Source organism: Sinocyclocheilus rhinocerous, unplaced genomic scaffold (assembly GCF_001515625.1).
Source record: "Sinocyclocheilus rhinocerous isolate Xijiao unplaced genomic scaffold, SAMN03320098_v1.1 scaffold415, whole genome shotgun sequence".
Classification (NCBI taxonomy): Eukaryota; Metazoa; Chordata; class Actinopteri; order Cypriniformes; family Cyprinidae; genus Sinocyclocheilus; species Sinocyclocheilus rhinocerous.
Genome location: NW_015646373.1, coordinates 535,777 through 557,410, shown reverse-complemented (window position 1 = coordinate 557,410; position 21,634 = coordinate 535,777). Strand labels below are relative to the sequence as shown.

Below are 21,634 nucleotides of genomic sequence, written 5' to 3'. Positions count from 1 at the left end.
ATCTCAGCAGGAAGCGTAAACAGACATTAAATCAATTACAGACACTCCTCGGCGACATACAGGGTCTTTGACAAAAACCCCCCCCCCCAAAAAAAAAAAAAACACACACACAAACAAACACACAAGACATGGTCCTAACTGTCCTTTCTAACTGTGAATAAATGAATCATACAGGCATTAAAGAGCTTGTTAGAGAGAATAAGCATGGTTAAAGCCTTTATAAATTAGTTATTAATGAGTTACTAATGAGGTAATAACAGCCATATGGCCTTCGTTGAGCTGGCCATCTCAAATCGTGTTGATGGGAAGTGGTGGGAGTGTTGGGGGCTAAGTCTTACCCGGCGGTTCAGTGCTGTTTTACTGCCCTGCTCGCCGAAACTGTTCTGAGACAACTTCCTGTCCATGTCCTCTTGCCACGCTACAGATGGAGAGAGTCAGACGTTCAGAGGAGGTATCGGAGCGGAAAAGCTGTGCTGTTAGTCTATATTAAATGCACTACACCACAGATGATGCAGATGAGAAATCGCAACAAATATCTGCCACATAAATCAATGAAATGAGATTAACAGACCACAAACATCTTGTTATACATAAAAATGCATTAAAGAACATTAAGATGTTAAGATGTTAAGTACAGATGTTATAGAATATCTTCTTTTTTGTTCCACAAAAGAAAGAAAGAAAGTCACACAGGTTGGTGAACAACATGATGGTGAATTATCAGTTTTGGGGTTTGTGAGGGCTTACTAAAAAATAAAATAAATTAAATTAAATGCAAAATACAAAATAAAATAAAATAAAATAAAATAAAATAAACATCAACATACAACATACACTCAGCAATACAAAAAATGTATTTAAAGGGGTCATATGATGCGATTTCAAGTTTTCCTTTCTCTTTGGAGTGTTACAAACTGATTGTGCATAGATAAGATCCCTGAAGTTGCAAAGACTAAAGTCTCAAAACCAAGGAGATATTCTTTATCAAAGTTAAGACTCTGCCACGCCCCCCTAAAACGGCTCGTTCTAACACGCCCCCACATATCTACCTCACTATGTGGAAATATTAGCATAATGCCGCCCAAATGTGCACGCAAAGAAAGAAGGCGTGGTTTCAGTAACCGCAGTTAGTGTTGAAGCAGCCATGTCAGGGAGACGCTGTGTGTTTCTAGGCGAAAGCAAAAGCACTTTATTTGGCCTTCCGAAAGTAGATGCATTTAGGAATCTTTAAGATTATTTACAACAGAACAGCAATGCATTTTATGGACGACCGTTTCGTGAACCTAGGAGAGGAGGCAATTCTGACTTTGCTATGACAATCTGGCGCTTCTGAATCAGCTACTGTTTTGTTATTAGTTTAAGTATTTGCTATTGACTGTTCAAATGCGGAGTTTTGCGTATCGTGTGTGTGTGTGTGTGCGCGCGTGTGTGTGTGTGGGAGAGAGAGAGAGAGAGAGAGCATTAAAGCATGTCAGCATATTCTGTTACACCAAATACACAAAATAATGATCTTTAAAAAAGCATCATATGACCCCTTTAAAGGGATTGCACCCAAAAAAAAATAATAATTCTCACATGTCATTACAAACATGTACAGCTTTCTTCTGGGTAACAAAAAAGAATATATTCTGAAAAACGTCTCAGTGTTTTTGCCCATATAATGAAAGACAATAGGGACTTTCACTGTCGGACAAAAACAGTTGAAACAATATATCTATGTATCACAGAAAAAGCAAGTCATACAGGCTAAAGCCTGTGTTATACTTTCCACGTCCGTGAGTCCGCTAGGGTCCGCTATGGTATGCGTGACGTAAAAATCGTCATCGGAGAGTGTGCGCGGAGGCTCTGAGCGGACATCCGCGTGCCTCCCATTTTTTGCGACAGCAGGCTACTGTAGGCAGTAGGCTACTGCGCATGCGCAGGCTGTGTGAAGAAGCCCGTTGCTACTCGAACCTGTACAATCCGTCGATAAAACAATATAAAGACAGCCAGATGTGCAATAACTCTGGGCAATTCTTTGTTCACATGTTTGTTTATTGTTAAAGCCGATCTACTATGCATGTATGGAACACGTCCGCGGAGCGGACCATCAGCGTATGCTTTCGGAAGTATAAATACAAGTAGTCCGCGTCCACACTGTCCGTGTACGCGTCCGGATTGCTCATGCAGAAAGTATAACACAGGCTTTAGAATGACATTAGGTGAGTGAATGATAACAGAATTTTTATCTTTGGGTGAACTATCCCTTTAATCTTTATGCTGAGTCCCAATTTTCATACCAGCTTTCCCTTCACTACAGCAGTATGTGTATGTAATTTTTAAGTATTTTGTAAAAGTGTGCATATTGGAATTCTGCCTTTGAAACCGTCTCTACACCGACCATCAGAGTTCAGTTGATCCACATTGGCTGGTGTGGAAATGCAAAGTCTCTTGGAAGAGCTGAGGCCATGGCTGTTGAGGAACACGGGCAGGTGGATGATGTTTCGCATGTAGTCGTGGCCGTTGATGTTGGAGTCACGTAGCACACTGTTGAGGTTCTGGTTTATGGCCTTGATGATGATATGAGGGTCGCTGGCAAAGATTGAGATGAAGGGACCTTTAGAGAAGAGCACCCGAACCTGCAAACAGAAGAGACAAGCATGTTTCCTCTTTATTAATAGTACAAAATCTGGTCTAAGTTGCAGCCTAGAGGTTAGAGCACAAGGAGCACATCGGTTAATATCAGTTACTGCATTAGATATCATAAGAATATATTAAGGTATTTATGGTAGGTCTGTTTAGAAAGGTTGTGCTTTTTGGTTATGATACGCTAAATCAATTTCTCTGATATGGGCTAAAACCAGAACAGTGATCAAACACACAGATTGACACCTGAATCTATATGTGATATATTAAAGTAGCAGCCTATTTTTCCCTCTCAGATCACTTCAGAATGAATTAAATTATTTAAGCCACTCTGTATACATTTGCACACCCAAACATGTACTCATTTGAACGTGATGGGACTTTCCAGACTAATGAAAAACACTGTAACATGTAGAAGTGTAAAAAAAAAAAAAGATTTGTAGACCGTTTAAAAGTTTAGAATGGCACACATAATTTAGCAATCATTGTGAAATATCTGCTGACGTTGCGGTTCTCCACGGCAACTAAATTGTAGCACAAAATTTGCCATCTGCATTCATATCCGTCATTTTTCTTGTGGAACATCAGCCTTAGCAATTGGAACAATATTAAACTAGAAGGAAGAATCCAATTTGGTAATTCCTATCAAAATCAGAGACAAAAAGATCAGAATTTAAAAGAGACATGGCTAATTGTGCCACAAAGGAATCTTTGAGGGTTTTTGCAGGCTCTCTGGTAAATGGCCGATTTCATTAGCGTTGAACAGGCTGCCAACAGAAGAGGATTATACCCAAATAATGACATTTAGCTAAAGGAAATTCCATTAGTCCAGCTGGGAGAGAGGAATCTGAACTTCTGGAACTAAACAAGCCTGAACTCGGAGCACTGCTGCACATCCATGAGATGTTTGAGAGGTGAACGGGCTTGTTCTTCCCACACAGTGGACATGAGGCACCTTGTTTGGCCATTTAGTCAAGAGCAGGAAGGCGAGTGTGCTCAGACAGAATGAGTCTTTTATATTTACAGCGGAGATGGATGGCTTGTGCCATCAAAAGCCTCTTGCCATTAGTTGAATGCACCGGCAAATGCGATCCTGGCAGTAAATAAGATTTGTGCACTATTATTTGGTTATATGGGAGATGTTCAATGAAGTTTAATGTAGGGCTGTGCATTGTAGCATAAACACAGACGCACCGTATGAAGCATCTGTAGCACTTTGTCCTGTTCACAGGAATCCAGGCCATCGATGATGACAGCCAGTCGGGTCTGATTCTGAGTGAAACCATCAATGGTTTTAGTCATTTTAGCCATGAGCTCCACTTCACACTTCAAAACCGGAGAGAAAAACATATACAAAGCAACATGCAGTAAAATACAGAAGCTTTAGAAGTCCTACATTTTCACGGAATAGCAAAATAAATTTTAAAATTTTAAAAATTAAGGATGTCCTATCCAAAGAGACTTGAAATAAAACATCAACGATTATGATCTGGGCTCTTTGGCAATCCAAAGACTGCAAAATATGATAAAAAATATGACAAATACATTTCCTTTCCTTTCCAAAACAAAATAAAACTAAATTAAAATTAAACCACTGAGATTTTACAGACCAGACATGCAACTCAAGATGATCATGAAAGAGAGAGGATTTATCTCCATCTCTTCAAGTCATGCCTAGTTAAGCCACAGTGCTAGTCACTTTGCATAAGGAAATATCTGCTAAATGAAAATAAATGTAACAGTGATGACTATAAATAAGCACATTACATGTTATATTAGCATCAATGGCTCACCTTCATGAATCCCTCACTCTTGAGCTTGTGCATGCTGTTGGCAGCGTTAAGGAGCTTCCTCCTCTGAGAGTGCAGCACAGAGTCCGCCACCTGCCACCAGGTCCGACAGTTCAGCAGCACGGCCAGACCCACTACACTGGCCATGGCCATCAGAACCGCGTTCACCGTCAGGTTCTCTGCGTCCACCTTTACAGATGCCTGTGATTAGACAGCCTGACGTCAACACAAAGAGCACAAAGGAGGGGACGCAACATGTCTTCTTCCACTTCTTTCCTATAAAAAAGATGTCACAAAAAACACAGGTTGAAGTTAACTACTAACAAAACAGTCTAAAATGTGACTGGATGAGCCACATTTGAAACCATAATAAAACACCTGATATATACACCTGTAATGACATTATTCATAAATAATACTATTGTTAAATGTTAAATAAAGGCCATTTTGTATTAATACAATATTTACTGACCATTTTATGTTTAATATATAGAGCTATGTAGAGCACACTTTTTGACCAAATGGGATTTCACTATGGGTGAAGCTATGATAGTTTCCAGCCAGAAGCATTATGTTCACAAACAAACAAAAAATTAGATAAATATTTATGAAAAATAAATATTTAAAATTTTATTTTACTACAGTTAAGGGGGTTATGATATAAAAACAGATTAAAAAAAACTAAAACATAGAAAATTACAAATGTTGCTTTGGGAACTAACTAAAATCAAATAAGTTGAAAATCAAACTACTAAAATCAAAGTAGCTAAAACTTAACTCAAACGGAAATAAAAATAAACAGAAAATAGAAATATTCAAAACAAAAACTAATAAAAATGACAAACACATAAGCAAATTATTAAAATGTAAACTAAAATTAAAATTAAAACTGAAAATATAAAAATAAAAGTCAATTCAAAATATTGAATATTTTGAAAGTATATAAATAATACTATAATAACACTGGTTGAAGATAAACTCTGCTTTACATTATGCCTAACCTTTACCATGATAGAAATCACTGTAACAGAGAGCTTTGTGTTTTTTTATTGTTGTATAAAACAATTTAGAAAGCTACGAATTAAACAAACACATAATAATAAAAACAATTCAAAGCACTGAATATGTTTTTTTTTTTTTTTTCTATTATGAAGGTTCATATTGCATATTCTACAAACACACCTTGAGTTTCATCATTCTTGAAGACCCTAAAAAGTCTGGTGGCCAAGAAGCCGAACTCTCTCTCACAGGCATCGGACAGCGTGGCTATCATTTCAGCCATGGACGTCTCCCCTCCCACTCTCGACAGACGGTTATAGTCTGTGAACAGAAACCTGGACAGATGGAGAACAAAAAAAGACTGGCTGAAAATGAGCATCACACATGTGCATGTTTCAACAGAATGTGCAGGTAATCTAACGTCGTCAAGAGAATATTTACAACATAAATTTATCCTGCCATTAGGCGAAGTAAATTACATCTGTATACAGTTAACATCTTTATCTTAATTTTTCGGCTTTGCAAAAGAATAAACACCAGTGTAAAGCAGTTGGATGTGTTTGGTCATGGCTGCAGTATTCTGAGAGCTCTACCTGACAGGCAGGGCTTTGGTGGTCTGCTCTGGAAGCTCGGGGGGATTGACGAACATGAGTTTGAGAAGAAGCTCCAAGTAGCCGATGTGGCGGGCCAGTCTGGTGCTGAGGACCCAGGCCCAACTCCAACTCTCCCCTGCTTTTCTCCCACCAAAGTACACCAACACTGCACACACCATACAAAAGCACAGGAGACTGAAATGACGCAAGGTCACTTTCTGATATGAACTGAACCAGGAGTTTGTGAGAAAACAAGATAAACATAGAACAGTCAATTCCACTCACAATGAGAATCTGAAGTACAATGCTGCACTCTGGTGGACACATTTACTGTATATGTACAGTCCAGTGCCTCTTGGTAACCAAGGATGAACTCACATATTATGGCGCATCAACAAAAAGCCTGCACTGGTTGAGTACTAATCTGGATCTTAAATTTTTAGTGTAAATAGTAATTAGATTAATAATGATAAACAAGGGTATAAAGCATATATAAATTACAAAATATTTACAAAATCACCATAAATGTAACTAAATATTATATTATTTTATATAATTAGGTATATTATTTATTATTTAAAAAAATATGATTTTGATAATTAGGGTATGTTGACAGGAAGATATAAGTTAAATACATTATTTAAATACAACCAAGCAGTCAGACAACTAAATCAGACAATCCTGTTCAAATCCCTGACTTTACTTTTTATTTCTCTACCTCAGCACAATCTTTGCTGCTCTACAATCACTGCAATTATATTATAGGCACTGACTAGACACTCATATAACATATTTCATGTATTCATTATTTTACATTTTTTTGTAATAATAATAATTATTATTATTAGTAGTAGTAGTAGTAGTAGTAGTAGTAGTAGTAGTGGTAGTAGTAGTATTTCAAAAATATCATTATTTATTATTAATGTTATTACCAATTTCATTATTTCAATTTCATTTGTTTTTGTAAGAACAACAACAATTATTATTATTATTATTATTATTATTATATTTCAACTATTTAATACAAATAAAATTATTCATAATAATGTATATATATCATTTATAAATATGAAAAAACAATATCTATAACAATAAATAATATAATTAATTATTAATATTGTTATTATTGTTTCCATATAGTACTCTTTTCATGTATTGCTTACTGTAATTCTGATTTATTACTTTGTATTTATCACTTTGTAATTTGTGTTTTTACTGTATTACTGATTTGTAGTTCACATGTTTTTTTATTTACTGTATTATTGTGGCTGACTATAAAGTCTAAAGTTGCCATTGTCCTTCTCTGTTATAAGTTGTGCTATGGTTCCAAGGGAACTATACTCCTTTTTTAAAGGGGTCATATGATGCTTTTTCCGTTTTAGGGGGGCGTGGCAGAGTCTTAACTTTGATAAAGAATATCTCTTTTGAGACTTTAGTCTTTGCAACCTCAGGGATCTTATCTATGCACAATCAGCTTGTAACACTCCAAAGAGAAAGGAAAACTTGAAATCGCATCATATGACCCCTTTAACACTTGGCCTGTAATCGGAGGCATGACAGTGCATTTGATTTCTCACCAAAGAAGATGTACAGTAGGGTGAGCAGGCTGAGGGCCACAGCGATGGCCAGCTTTGTGTCAACAGCAAAGCCGAGGACCAGAGCCACAGATCCACACAGCAGCAGAGTCAAAACCACCACCATCCACGAGAACTGGAACAATGGCTCCACCTGCTGCCCAGCAAACGTCTTCATCTCATCTGAAACAGTGGCAACACAATCAGATCTTATTCACATGGGAAAGATCCAATAAGACCCTCCAGATTTTGAATAGTCATTTCTGGCTCATACCCTCCAGTTTCTTAAGCAGGAAGGACTTGCTGCTGCCCCACTGGGCGTAAAGACCCACACAGATGGGTGGCTGCATGGTGGGCTCACTCAGGATGTCCGCCAGACCGCTGCTGTACAGGTCATAACCCAGAATGTCACCGTCACACTCAGGGGAGACAGGTGCTCTGGGGAGGAATATATCAGAAGTGTTGGAGACAGACATGTTACTGTGCAAACAAGGTCTGTTTGAAGAAATACTCACTGGCTCCAAATATCTGGGTGAGGATGCTCTTCTGGTGAGTGCAGTCAATGTTGTAGGGTGTATCTCCCTCTTTGTTGGGCCGGTAGAGCAGATGGCCATCTTTAGGGTTCCTCAAGAGCAGCTCAGCGAGTTTGCGGCTTCTCCCACGAATGGCAATATGCAGAGCTGTGTCACCTTTCTGAGAAGATGACATTATATTTTTAGAGAATATTCAAATGCAGATATTCACAATAGTGAATGGCAGTGTGTAAATGCACACTACCATTCAAAAGTTTAGGGTCAATAATACATATTTTTTACTTTTATCACGTAAGAATGCATTAGAGACAGTAGAGACATTTGTAAATGTTACAAAACACATATACTTCAAATAAATGTTGTTCTTTGGAACTTTCTATTCATACAACAATCCTGAAAAAAATCTATCACAGTTTCCACAAAAATATTAAGCAGCACAACTGTCTTCAACACTGATAACAATAAGAAATGTTTCTAGAGCACCAAATCAGCATATTAGAATGATTTTTAAGGGATCATGTGACACTGAAGACTGGAGTAATGGCTGCTAAAAGAATAGCTTTGCCATCACAGGAATAAATTACACTTTAAAACAGGGATGTCCCGAGCCGATCAAGCATTTTTTTACTTGATCGGTATCGGCTCTCCAAAGCCTGATCCTTTTTTTATGTCAGCTGTCATGCCAGTGATGTGCCACAGGCTTCATGCTTTCTAACCATATCTCCACTTTTTTACCTTTATGTTGCAATTATTCTGCTTATTGCATATGTAAAATACAATAGGTTTACATCAGTAGTCCCATATTCTACCAATGTCTTTATACAGTATACAGATACAGTATATGCATAGAGAGAGTGTATCTTATATATGTATACACACACACATAAATATATTACTCTCTGCACAACTCTGTATACATTTGATTAATTTTAATAACTTTAATGTACTTGAATTGTGAATCAAGTATCAGATCGGGACTCTGTATCGGCAGATAGTCAATATTCAATCACTTGTATCAGATCGGGCACAAAAAACCTGATCGGGACATCCCTATTCTAAAATATATTACGAAAATAATACAGACATATTAATGAAATTGATGTGCATGTAAGCGTGGTTAACTCCAGACTTTACCTTGTCCACTGCTGACACTTTGGCACCTTTGTCTAAAAGAAGCTCCACAATTTCCATGTTTCTCATCTTGGTGGCTTTTATGAGGGGAGTCTCTCCATCCTGAGACATTAACACAAAGAACATGTACATAAACAGTCTTTCATTACCCTAAACAATTATTACCCCCATACTGAGAAGTTTTACATAGGATTCAGGTCTTTACCTTAGTGTAGGCCTCAGTGTCAGGGTTGCACTGCAGAATGTCTCGAACCATAGTTGCGTTACTTTTCTCCACAGCCCAGTACAGGGCAGTCTTACCATCCTATAATAAAGAACAATTAAATAACACAGGGTCACAGTGACATCTACTTCCTTAATCACATGGGGATTAATGATATGTTTCTAATATGAGGTGAAAAGGGCATCAAAACAAAGAGGCTGTTCTGTATAGATTAGCATTCGGGACAGTGTGCTGATAGATATGGGAGACTGAAATGGAGAGCTGGTAGTGTGGTGGAGATGCAGTTACCTGGCCTTTGACATCAATATCAGCATATTTATTAAGCAAAGCTCGGACGATCTCCACATGACCTCCTCTGACGGCTCAGATAAGCACAGTATCACCACTCTGAGACACAAACACACACAAGATAAATGGGAATTTCAAGATTCCTTAAATACTAACAATCAAGGTTAAATAAGCTATGTGAGAAGCCCTACCCGGTCAGGGATATTGACAGATGTGCCCGCGTCCAGCAGGTCCTGGAAAATCTCAGTGTAGCCCTCTATAGCAGCGATCATCACCGCAGTGTTGCCGTCTTTATCAGTCATATTCATGTTAGGGTTTCTCTTAAGTAGCTCCTTCACCGCCTCAGTGAAACCACCTCGCACAGCCACTATGAGAGCAGTCATCGAGTTCTACACGAGACAAATCATACTGGGACATTATTCTGTAACAGTCTTTTTAGTGTTGCATTTTAATGACTTTATAACATCAGCACATTTAATGCATTTGAAAAATGGGAATTTTGACAAAGCCTTTCAAAACTCACAATCTAATAAGCACAATAGTTCAAAACAAAGTGCATACCACTCCCTCCTGGTCCACATTGGCGCCGTTCTCCAGCAGATGCATCACACAGTCATAATGGCCCTTCCTGGCTGTCCAGATCAGGGGTGTGGTGCCATACTGACAACGACAGGCAAAAACTGCAGCGTAATGACTAAAATCTCAATTAATTTCATTAAGTATGAATGTGGTGCTTATTCATAGGGTACCACTTTATTTTACAGTCCTGTTCCGCATGTACATACTACTGAAACCGGGTAATAACTAGGTATCAACCCTGAACCTACCCCTAAACCATATAGTTACCTTATATTATCCAGTGCGTTCTTAGTTAAGTACACTTTAAATACAGGTAAGTGCACATACTGTAATATAATGTGCAACCGTTCAAAGAATCCTGATCTTTGATTGTTAAGCTTGTTCATTGTTTGACCTTGCTTAGTAACCATAAACAGCCAGAGGATAAGCAAATGAACTATATTGCTTGGCATAATAACAATTAATTATTCAAATTATAACAACCTATAAAAGCAATCTGCATGTTTATGCCATTAAAAAAAGTAAACAAAACAAAATAATAAACCTCTATAGGCCATGTGTTACAGTGATTTTAGTAAGATTTGCAATTCATATCTACTGTCTTTTTCCAATTATTTACCCTACTGTTCAAAAGTTTGTGGTCAGTAAGATTTTTTTATGTTTTTGAAAGAAGTCTCTTAAATAAATGTTCACAAGGCTGCATTTATTTGATCAAAAATACATTTAAAAAAGAAATATTGTGAAATAGTATTACAATTTAAAATAACATCTATTTTAATATAAAACGTAATTTGTTCTTGTGATGGAAAAGCTGAATTTTCAGCAGCCATTTCTCCAGTCTTCTGTGTCACATGATCCTTCAGAAATCATTCTGATATGCTGATTTGCTGCTCAAGAAACATTTATTCTTATTATCAATGTTGAAAACAATGTACTGCTCAATGTTTTTGTGGAAAGTCTTTTTCTACAGGATTTTTGATGAATAGAAAGTCCAAAAGCACATGATTCATTTGAAATAGAAATATTGGGAGGCAAAAATCTTCTTTTATCATTTTAATATGATGTGTCCTTACTGAGAAAAAAAAAAATCTTGCTGACCCCAAACTTTTGAACAGTAGTGTATATTATTTATTGGTGTCATGTGGAAACTGTTGACTCTGGCTTTTTAGTTCACCATCAGTGTTTACGAATCTAGTGAAAGCTCAGCGTTCCTTGAGATGGGAATGATAAGGCACCTTGTCAGAGCAGCTGACTTTGGCTCCATGCTGAAGCAGCAGCTGAACGATCTCCGCATGGCCTCGTCCTGCTGCCCATATGATGGGGTAAACACTGTACTACTGGGACAGACACAAATCAATTACACACCACTGAAAAACACTTAAACCTTGAGATGAAATCTCATACAGGGCCACATTTTCACCCACAACTCATCTCTATTATGCGTGTGTATTTAATTCACATCTCATTTTTAATATCTGTGTGTTGTTGTTGTCTCCGTGCTGGAAGCTTGTGACACTATAACAAATTCCTTGTATGTGCAAACATACTTGGCAATAAAGCTCTTTCTGATTCTGATTCTGATTCTGATCTCTGACATCATCTCTGAGTGTTTTTAATGTACAGCACAATAAACACTTGTACATAGAATAGGAAAAGGCTCTGCAGACCTGTCCGGTGATGTTCGGGTTTGCTCCCTTCTCCAGCAGTAGACGTGCCACCTCCACACGACCCTTATAAGCGGCCCACATGAGCGCACTCCAGCCCCCCTGCACACAAACATACCGAGGTCATTATATTCCCATCATGTGATGGTCCTTAAGCGTAATCTCACGGTCATAGGACAATGTGGATAAACACATTTTCCCTGAGTCAGTGAGTAACTCAAACTACCAGCTGTCTCTCATCTTCCTTATTTGTTATTATAAGCTTTAGCTGCTACCCAGATGGCATTTATGGGCAACACAAACACTTACAGACATTCCATTTTCAATATTTAAATAAGCCTATGATAGATGACATAAAATCTATATTTAAGAGCCCCAAAATACTAATTAATTGTCATTTTAAATATTACTTTACTAATCTTTGCCATGGTCCTTTAAACCACTAGGTTTTACCCATTTGATAGCAAGAAGTTTTTAATCATTTAAAATATACTAAAAATTAGGTATGATCACTTTTTCTTTTATATTTTAATAAGCACAGTTCAGAATAAGTATGTTGTTTCATTTTTACAAATATATCTGTTACGCTGAATAACGATGAATGATGATTTCATCCATATTTTGACATTTTATTCTCACAAAAGTTATCTGAAACATTAAAGCAGACAATTTACTTGCATTCATTCCCCCCAAATCATTCAGGCACACAAAGCCCAATATAGTGTATATTTATGTTTGAATTCACTCCTTTTCATTCATTCATATTGAATTGAATTAATTTAATTAATTTACTACATAATGTGTGATGAATGAGCAAATAAGTGAGTGGTTTTGGACACAGCATGCATGAATTATAGAGTACAGTAATGCCTCCAATGCTTTATACTGTCTGGCACGTGTGAGTTCAGTGTCATGGTGAAACAACTTTAGATACACAAAGTGCTACATCTTAAACAAATCTTAACATGATAGCTGAAGAGACTCTGGGTGGTCAGAGAGCTCATCTTCAGAGAGGTGCTCACATCCATGGTTGTATTAAAAACTCCACTGGAGAGCGTGGAAGAGAGCAGGAGAGATACATCACTGAATGAAACTCTCCTCTGTTCAGCCATTAGAAAAGCTTGGCGTGTCCTCCTGAAGCAAAACTACAGATGTGGAGTAACAAGACAGACAGTAACAAGCCTTGCTGGATTGCACAAACCATTCGAGTTAATGATGAACCATATGCTAACTGAACAGACAGTAGGCGACTACATTATCAATATCGATTAGGATAAAGCCTCATGATCTGAAGTTAAAGGGGTCATATGATGCTGCTAAAAATCACATTATTTTGTGTATTTGGTGTAATGAAATGTGTTTATGCGGTTTAAGGTTAACTCTTAACTTTTATAAAGAATATCTCTTTGGATTTGAGACTTTAGTCTTTGCAACTTTACAGATCTTCTTTATGCACCAAGAGCTTGTAACACTCCAAAGAGAAAGGAAAAATTGAAATCGCATCATATGACCCCTTTAAAAGCCTCTAATGCTGTCTGAGCAATAAACAAGAACTACACCAATATTCTTTGGAGTGATTATCGATGCAATGCTGCCCACACACAAAAAATGCTGCCTTTTTTTACTAAGTTGTTATTCTGAAGTAGTTCAATCTTTTTAATGGTCCTTAAAAGGCTAAACAGTTTGAGCAAACTAACAAGGCTTCACTTTGGCCTCAGAAATGCACGCTGTAGTCCAAGTCCATTCGTTAAACACAACAAGCACAATTATATGGAAGAATCTGTACTCTCTATCACTCACCAATCTTTACTTTGTGGAAGGAGGGGAAAAAGTCACATAAGGAATCATGTGCTAGTTTAAAGAATGGGTACAAAAAGTAGGGTAAGATGGGGAAGATGCTATATTAATGTAAAATATTAAATCATATATTTTTATATTTTTAATATTCTAATATTCATGCATTTTGACAATTTACTTGAATAATTGAATAATGACAGAAAAACAGAATTCCATTCAAAGAGATGCAGCTGAATTACACTGTATGATTCCAAATAATGATAAAATAAATTATTTGCTTCTAAGTAATTGAATTATTGAACAATCCATTATTTATAATGATATTTAAATTAAATAATACAAATTCTTCCACAAACTAATTTGGAGGAGGTAATCTTACCCCAAAGATCTAACTTTTAATATTTCACTTTAAAGTAAAACATTTTCTACCATAACAATTAATGACTGAGTAAACAAATCCCCCATTAACAAATTGACATAAACTTTTAACAGCCAACACAAAACTAAATTCATAAATCATTACTATCTTCTGACAGATAATTAGATAATTTAACCTCAAAACTTTTAATGTTTTTGATATTCAACTATTGATATTCTGATGGAAAAAAAAGTTAAGCACAATTATCATATCATATAATCATTCAATAAATGTATTGAGATGAGATTTAGTGACATGTATGGTCAAGAGGAAAAATTAAAAGTGTGTGTGTGTGTGTGTGTGTGTGTGTTTTGAGGTCACACTTAAAACTGTAAGAATATCACTGCATTAAAAACAAAATATAAAACCATGTGGCATCTGCAAAAAAAATAAAAAATAGATTTTTACATTTGCCAGACCCTTTATCAGAAGTTAATTAAATCACATTATAGTGCATTAACTGTTACACAGCTACACAAACACTAAATGATGCAAGACATTTTCTCACAACTGATTTGACCTTTCTGAGTCATTTTTACAATATTTACATTCAGCTGGTGTAAAAGCATTTTAGTGGATGTATAAAGTCAGTTGCCCTCAAGTTCACACAGGTGTGTAGTTCAGTTCTGTAAACTAAGAACATGATCAACTGATGTTTGACAATAACACAATTTTTGTCTTCATTTCAAACAGTTAATGTATAACAGGTTAAAACAACCAGCAGGGCCTCCGTGCCCAAAATCCACTCAGTTACAGCAGATAAAAAGTCCTATCCACAAACCTAAATATCTTAAAGCAGAGATAAATGTGACAGATCCAGTAATGCAAGACATCCGCTTCAATCAGTTTTTGTTCATCTCTGAACTGCTGACACACCCTTGAAAGCATCCCAGCAGCCCTCCAGAGAGATCACACAATGGAGAGAGCCAATCACAGAAAGACCCTCAGCCAAATATTGACCGAGCAAGGTTCATCCCCTCTCCCAGCCACAATACACAACACACAAAGACCAGAGAAGATAACCCATTCATAACAGATAATCCAAATACAATCCATAAAATCCATTTACAATAACATCATTCTTCACACTCATTAGAATATGCTGACTCACCTTATGCCAGAGATCCCTGTGAGTTGGGTTTCAAAAGCCTGTCTATCTTTGTGCTGTTGATACTCCACTCACGCTGTCACTTAGACTGGGTATTAAAAAGCCGGCCAGGGCTCTGCCTGTCACTCCAGGCGCTTATGAATAATGCAGGAGGAAGTGTGAGGCCCCGCCTCTTTTTGGAGTGACACCCAATGCACACACATGCTGTGAATCCTAGTATGGCAGAGCTTCACTCATGAAAATTAATGAAATCTGACGTTCGTACTGAAGCCTGCTGAAGGGTCCATCATCCAGGTGGATGCTGCACACTGGTGGTGGTTGAGGAGAGACCCCCCCCCCCAAACATGATTGTAAAGCGATTTGTGTGTACAGTAACCCACAATAAAGCGCTATATAAATGCATATATATATATATATATATATATTCATTCATTCATTCATCCATAGCCTAAATTAAACTGACTGACCTAAAATAACTTAAGTATAGTATCTTTATAAGGTTTACTTTGCAATATGATTACTATTTTAAAATCTAAATGGTCAGAAATTTAACTAATATTAGGAAAGAAAATGTTCAAATATTTTTTTTTTTGTCAATGGGTGATTTTTTTCTGAGATCAACCAATAGTTGTCCTACCCTATACAGGGGCTGCAGACCGCCCCCCATTGATATTTTTTGTCTTATTAATATTATCAACACCAAAACAGAAATGTGTTACTTTTAACTCATAATATTTCATTTAGCATTTTTACTATAATATTAAAGTCACTTAAATTTTTTTTACACATTATTATTTTCCTTTCTTAAAAATGTTAATTAATTAAATTAATCACGATATATACATATGCTTAACGAAGCAAAATGTAAATCTTTGCAGGCACCCTCTGGATTCCCTGGGGTTCAGTTACATCTGGTTTGGGAATCACTGTTGTAAGGATCCGTTTCCATAGTGTGGCACAACGGCACAGTGGTAAAGTAAACATGTTCATACCAGCACCGTGGAAAATAACTTTTGAAAGCAGCTCAAAAGCATTTGCCAACAGTCTTAAAGGTGTAAAGAGTATTATACCATAGCTAATTGTAGCTGTAACTGACAGCAGCATTGGAAAATAAAATGACTACTATTCATGCGCACGTGTTTACAAACAGAGATCAGGCTACACGTCCGCAACAAACGCTGTTACTGGAGCTCATGTGTCCTGACAGCTGCAGCTCAACTGTGTACGTCCACGGTTCTCTCTTATAACACATTAACAGTGTTTCAAAGCTACTATGTGGCATTTTAAAAAATAAAAACTTACTTTGACTTACTTGAAAATGACATATTGACATGAATTCACGTCTTAACAAAACACGTGTCAGTTTGTTACATAATTCCAAATTGTAACTTGTAACTTACATCTCCCTCCCGGAGAAAAACAAGGTCCAAAATAATCCAATATAATTCACATAACTCTGTTGCTTGCCATAACCTGTTTGTCTGGAGCAGGGGCGATTCTATAGCCCCCCTAAAAATGGCCTAGCAACGCCCATGGTCTGGAGGTAGTCCTGCGTTACAGAACAGCCATATTGTGTGAACGGGTGTGGACGAAATTAAAATGAACTAGACATGACCACACCTACTGTGCGCAAGCCACGCCCACTGAAGGACACGGTTACATGTTTTGACAGACTGCAGTTACAACACGTTCTATTTGTCCGTTTCTCATTTGACTTCTTGTATTGATTAACAACAGAAAACATTAACAGTCAAAGGTTCTCAAATATATACAGTCATATTCTTTGGCTCTAACTATCTATCTATCTATCTATCTATCTATTCCATTGTTGCATTTACCCATATGAAAACCAAAAAACACTCAGATGAATACCAGGAAGGAAAATATGGTTTATTTGTTTTGAAAAAAATCATCATGGTATTGGAATTCATTTTTAAAGGGATAGTTCACCCAAAAATAAAAATTGTCCCATGATTTACTGACCCTCAAGGCATCCTAGGTGTATATGACTTTCTTCTTTCAGGTGAATCCAATCGGAGTTATATTAAAAAATGTCCTGGTTCTTTCAAGGTTTATAATGGCAGTGAAAGGGTGTTATTTTTCAATGGTCCAAAAGAAGTCCAATAAAGTGCATCCATCCATCATAAAAAAACACAGCTCCGGGGGAGTGAATAAAGGCCTCTTGAAGCGACTCGATGCGTTTTTGTAAGAAAAATATCCATATTTAAAACTTTATAAACAGTAATCTAGCTTCCACTAGCTTCTTTGAACTTCTAACTTCTTTTGGACTATTGAAAAGTAACAACCATTCACTGCCATTATAAAGCTTGGAAGAGCCAGGACATTTTTTTTTTTAAATAGAACTCAGATTGCATCGCCTAGGATGCCTTGAAGGTGAGTAAATCATGGGGTAATTTTCATTTTTGGGTGAACTATCCCTTTAATATCAAATCCTTTATTCAAAGGAAAAAATCACTTCAGAGCAACTTCAGAGCACTCAGTTCGTTAAACATTTCAAATGCTGGATAATTATCATATCTCAATTTATGATTATTACAGGAAATAAATAGAGGAGACCGTGTTTGTTCTCCTCTGGACAGTTCTCAATCCAAGTGCATTTGCACAGACAACCTTGTGTTTTATAATGGATATTGGTAAATGTATTTATATTGAAGTAGCTAACATATTAGGTATTACTTTTCCTGTATCTCGTCATAAACATATTACATTTCATTAACATCTTTAGGTTTGCTGTACACTGCCAGGTTATGCAACATCACAACCAGTCGGAATTGCAACGGAAAAGTTCAACAATTCTGTGCAATATCTGGAAAGCTTTAGCAACCAGTTAAGGGGGTTTGCTTGTTTACTAAGGGCCACAATCACTTATTTTGAATGGCCATTAAAGACCAGCAAGACAATGACAAACAACAGAACTGAGGTGGATGGTGGACAACAAATGCACTATAAAAACGTTACAGTAGTCAACACAGTTTCACACAGCTTTAGGTCATTCTTTGTAGAATCAGTAGTTGGAAACGGTATGAAAATAAATGAATGACTGAACCGAAATTTTACAGATAAATAAGGCTGTTATGTGCCTTCACTATTACTTGAGAATTAACAAAAAGATGGTAGACTGTATTTAACCGAACAATATCTGAACAAAGGGACGATGTTTACACATAAACAGCAATGAACACGCATTTAACGTCTTTCTATGGCACTGGAACACCATCCTGATTCTCCTTTGTTACTACAATGAATTTAACATTTTGGGCAAATTCATCCGTTTAACTTGTTAAGCACATACTCTAACTGTTGAGTAGCACTGCGGTTTCTTGCATTGCTTCGGCAGTTTTTCTACGATAGCACTACCCCGACTCGTTCCTACCAAAAGTGCAAATATGGAGGGAGTGATTCCTCCCAACATATCAGTATAGGTAAAAATAATGTCAGTTTAAGACCAAATAAATCACTTTGTTTTTTGTTTTATTTTAAAGTACAAACCTCTCACCCTGTTGTAAACCTGTACAAATAAAGTGATCTTTTGTGCACCTCATGTGATTTGGCACTTTGGACATTTTGTTTTGCATCGAGGTGCTAGTTAGTACACTGGTTACTGAGGGACATATTGCCTTTGAACCGTTAAAACAGTTAATTCCTTAAGCTAAACCTTTAAGACAAAGAGGCAAGAAGACCAATTATATGGTATATATCTAGACTGTTACCAACAGAAGTGCAGACTTATTAATCCTCCTATTGGTTTTGCAGTTGCTAAAACTGTTGGTACAGGGCTGTAATTCATCATGGTTTTACATTTCTGGAGTCCAAATACAATAAGACTTTAGAGAAGTGTGCTTACGAAATCCCAGCGGGCTGGTTCGGAGCGTTTTCTCCAAATGGAGGCTGGTCTACTTCACGCCCAAGAATAACTTTTTCGTTATTGAAAATGCTTGGTTAACAAGAATCCAGTGAGACTCACTTTGGTAAATGCTTTAGTGCCTTCAGCCCTTCATTACCAAATGAAAAACTAACATATATAGTCACTTTGACCAAAGGGTAAAATGTTTGGAAGAAAATAATTGCATCAACATAATTACACATATCAAAAAGTAGATTCTGGTGGGATATGATGAGGTCTGATTTTCCAGATCCTTGAATCAAATGAGCAAGGCTCTCTGAGGCCTTTTAGAGGATCAAAGTTCAAGAAAAAATCTTATAGGAACACAACTTGCAGGTTTCTTTAGGGCCTAAGAGTTTTGATGTATTCATAGAAAAATATATATATATATATTAAATAAAATTTGAAACTGCATGCATCTGAGTACTGCATGTACAGTACACTACCAGTAAAGAGTCAAGACTTCATGCTTTATTATTACTGTTTTCCACAATTTAGAATAATAGTCATCAAAACTTTAAAATAACAAATGTAAATATGGGAATTATGTAGTTCCCAAGCACTGCTGTTGGCTGTTTTTCCCTCACTATGTGAGACACACAAAATAAAATAAAAATACTATTAAAACTAAATATTTTAGTTTTAAGGAATTACTATGTTGGCACAATTTATATTCATATTTACTCATTTCAAGCATTCGCCTGTAGTTCAACAGGTTTTTAAGATCAAGAGGAACAAATCTGATTTGTCCAAACTTTTAGCTGGTAGTGTACTTGAATACTGAACCTCTACACAATTCTGACTATTGTTGATGTGATGAGAGCATTAGCACTGTTTGCAAAACTAATGTGTTCCTTTCATTTAACATGCACCTATGGAAACAATACAGATATTGCACTTACCATTTACATCTGTAATAAAAACCCAAACAAGCTGTGATACTGGGTATTATTGAACTGTCTTCTGTTTTCTCCAGATGGGCTGTATGTTGTGGGAGAAACATAGATGGTAGAGAAACATCTAAAATGGTCTGAAACATGTGTGCCCCGAGGAAGCCTACAACCCATTAAAAATAGCATCAATACAACCTTTAATCCAACCAAAAGCCCTTAATTAAAAATAAACAAAAATCACTGAAAAAATGATTGCAAAAACAATTTTCCAAATGAAGACACACCCAAAGAAAGCAGCAGATATGAACCTACTAGAAAAGCACAGAAATTCAAAAAGAATAAAGATGAAGCAATGGCAGGAGATAGGAACCTAAGGCCTATGAGTTTGGCAACACGCAACTGGACTTGTTTCTTTTCATTTACCGCACACATTTCCTTTGAGAAGAATTAAAAGAGAGGTTACTTTGTTTAACTGACAATGGCAGAAACCTTCTAGGTACCGTGGAAGCCGATTCCAGTGCTAGACTTCCCGCACTAATGTAGTGAATCTATAAGCCAACAATGACTGGTCCGTTCCTATGTAACACGATCCCCATATGAGGCTTCAGGCCCTAAATATATGGAGGTTTTAAGGCAACTTCAGATTAACTGACATTTGTCAATTATTCACCATTTTAATAATCAATCACCCCAATTTCATTTGATCCTATGAAGATTTCCTGTTTAAAACCCATCTCCAACAGGGCAACTATGGGGTTAACCGTGTCTTTTCGCTGTATTGTTGCTGGAGTTTATGCCTTGTTAATGTCACTGTCAGTGTCGTTGGATCTGAGGGAGGAAATGGCCGCTCTTTGTCTCTCAGTACTGATATCAGAGTTCCTCACAGCGCTGTGTGCGGGTCGAGCAGCCCTTCCTGCCCTCATGTGGCTTTCTGCTTCTGGTTGCAGTTGTTGTGAGGAGAGGAGAGACAGTTCTGTTCGTTGGCCTGAACGCTGCTCGGCTGTTCCTGTTGTTTCGTGCGTCTGGACTTCACAGGAAGAACCAGCACCAGCAACACGCAGATCAGGTGAATGCAGCAGTACCACGAGCTAAAGAGGGCAAATGACACACAGCACATTTCATTTGTTGGAACTCTTATGCATGTGATTGCTTATACTTTTAATGCGATAGATAGATAGATTAGATAGACAGATAGATAGATAGATAGATAGATACAGACAGACAGACATTATGTATCTTAACATCTTTAAAACTATAAATTTACCTAAAAAGCAAAATTGCATAAGTTAGGTTGGGTTCATGCTCAAAACAAGTCAAAAAATACTATTTTATATGTGACCATGGACCACAAAACCAGTCATAAGGGTCAATTTTTTGAAATTGAGATTTATTCATACTGAATAAATAAGCTTTCCATTGATATATGGTTTGTTATGATAGGACAATATTTGGCCGAGATACAACTATTTGAAAATCTGGAATCTGAGGGTGCAAAAAAATCTAAATATGGAGAAA

At 36.8% G+C, this 21,634-nt stretch overlaps 1 protein-coding gene and 1 pseudogene across 1 annotated transcript in view; both read right to left on the bottom strand.

Annotated features, from left to right (window-relative positions):
* The window catches only part of LOC107707683 (kinase D-interacting substrate of 220 kDa-like), a 54,867-nt pseudogene extending 38,061 nt beyond the window's left edge, over nt 1-16,806 (bottom strand).
* A 625-nt stretch (nt 16,807-17,431) lies between these two features.
* Nucleotides 17,432-21,634, bottom strand: part of LOC107707682 (membrane-bound O-acyltransferase domain-containing protein 2-like) — a 62,482-nt gene continuing 58,279 nt past the window's right edge. Inside the window, exon 13 of the mRNA XM_016511772.1 lies at nt 17,432-21,207. Coding sequence (XP_016367258.1) covers nt 21,039-21,207 — 169 coding nt within the window. The 3' untranslated portion in view covers nt 17,432-21,038. The remainder of the gene's footprint in view (nt 21,208-21,634) is intronic.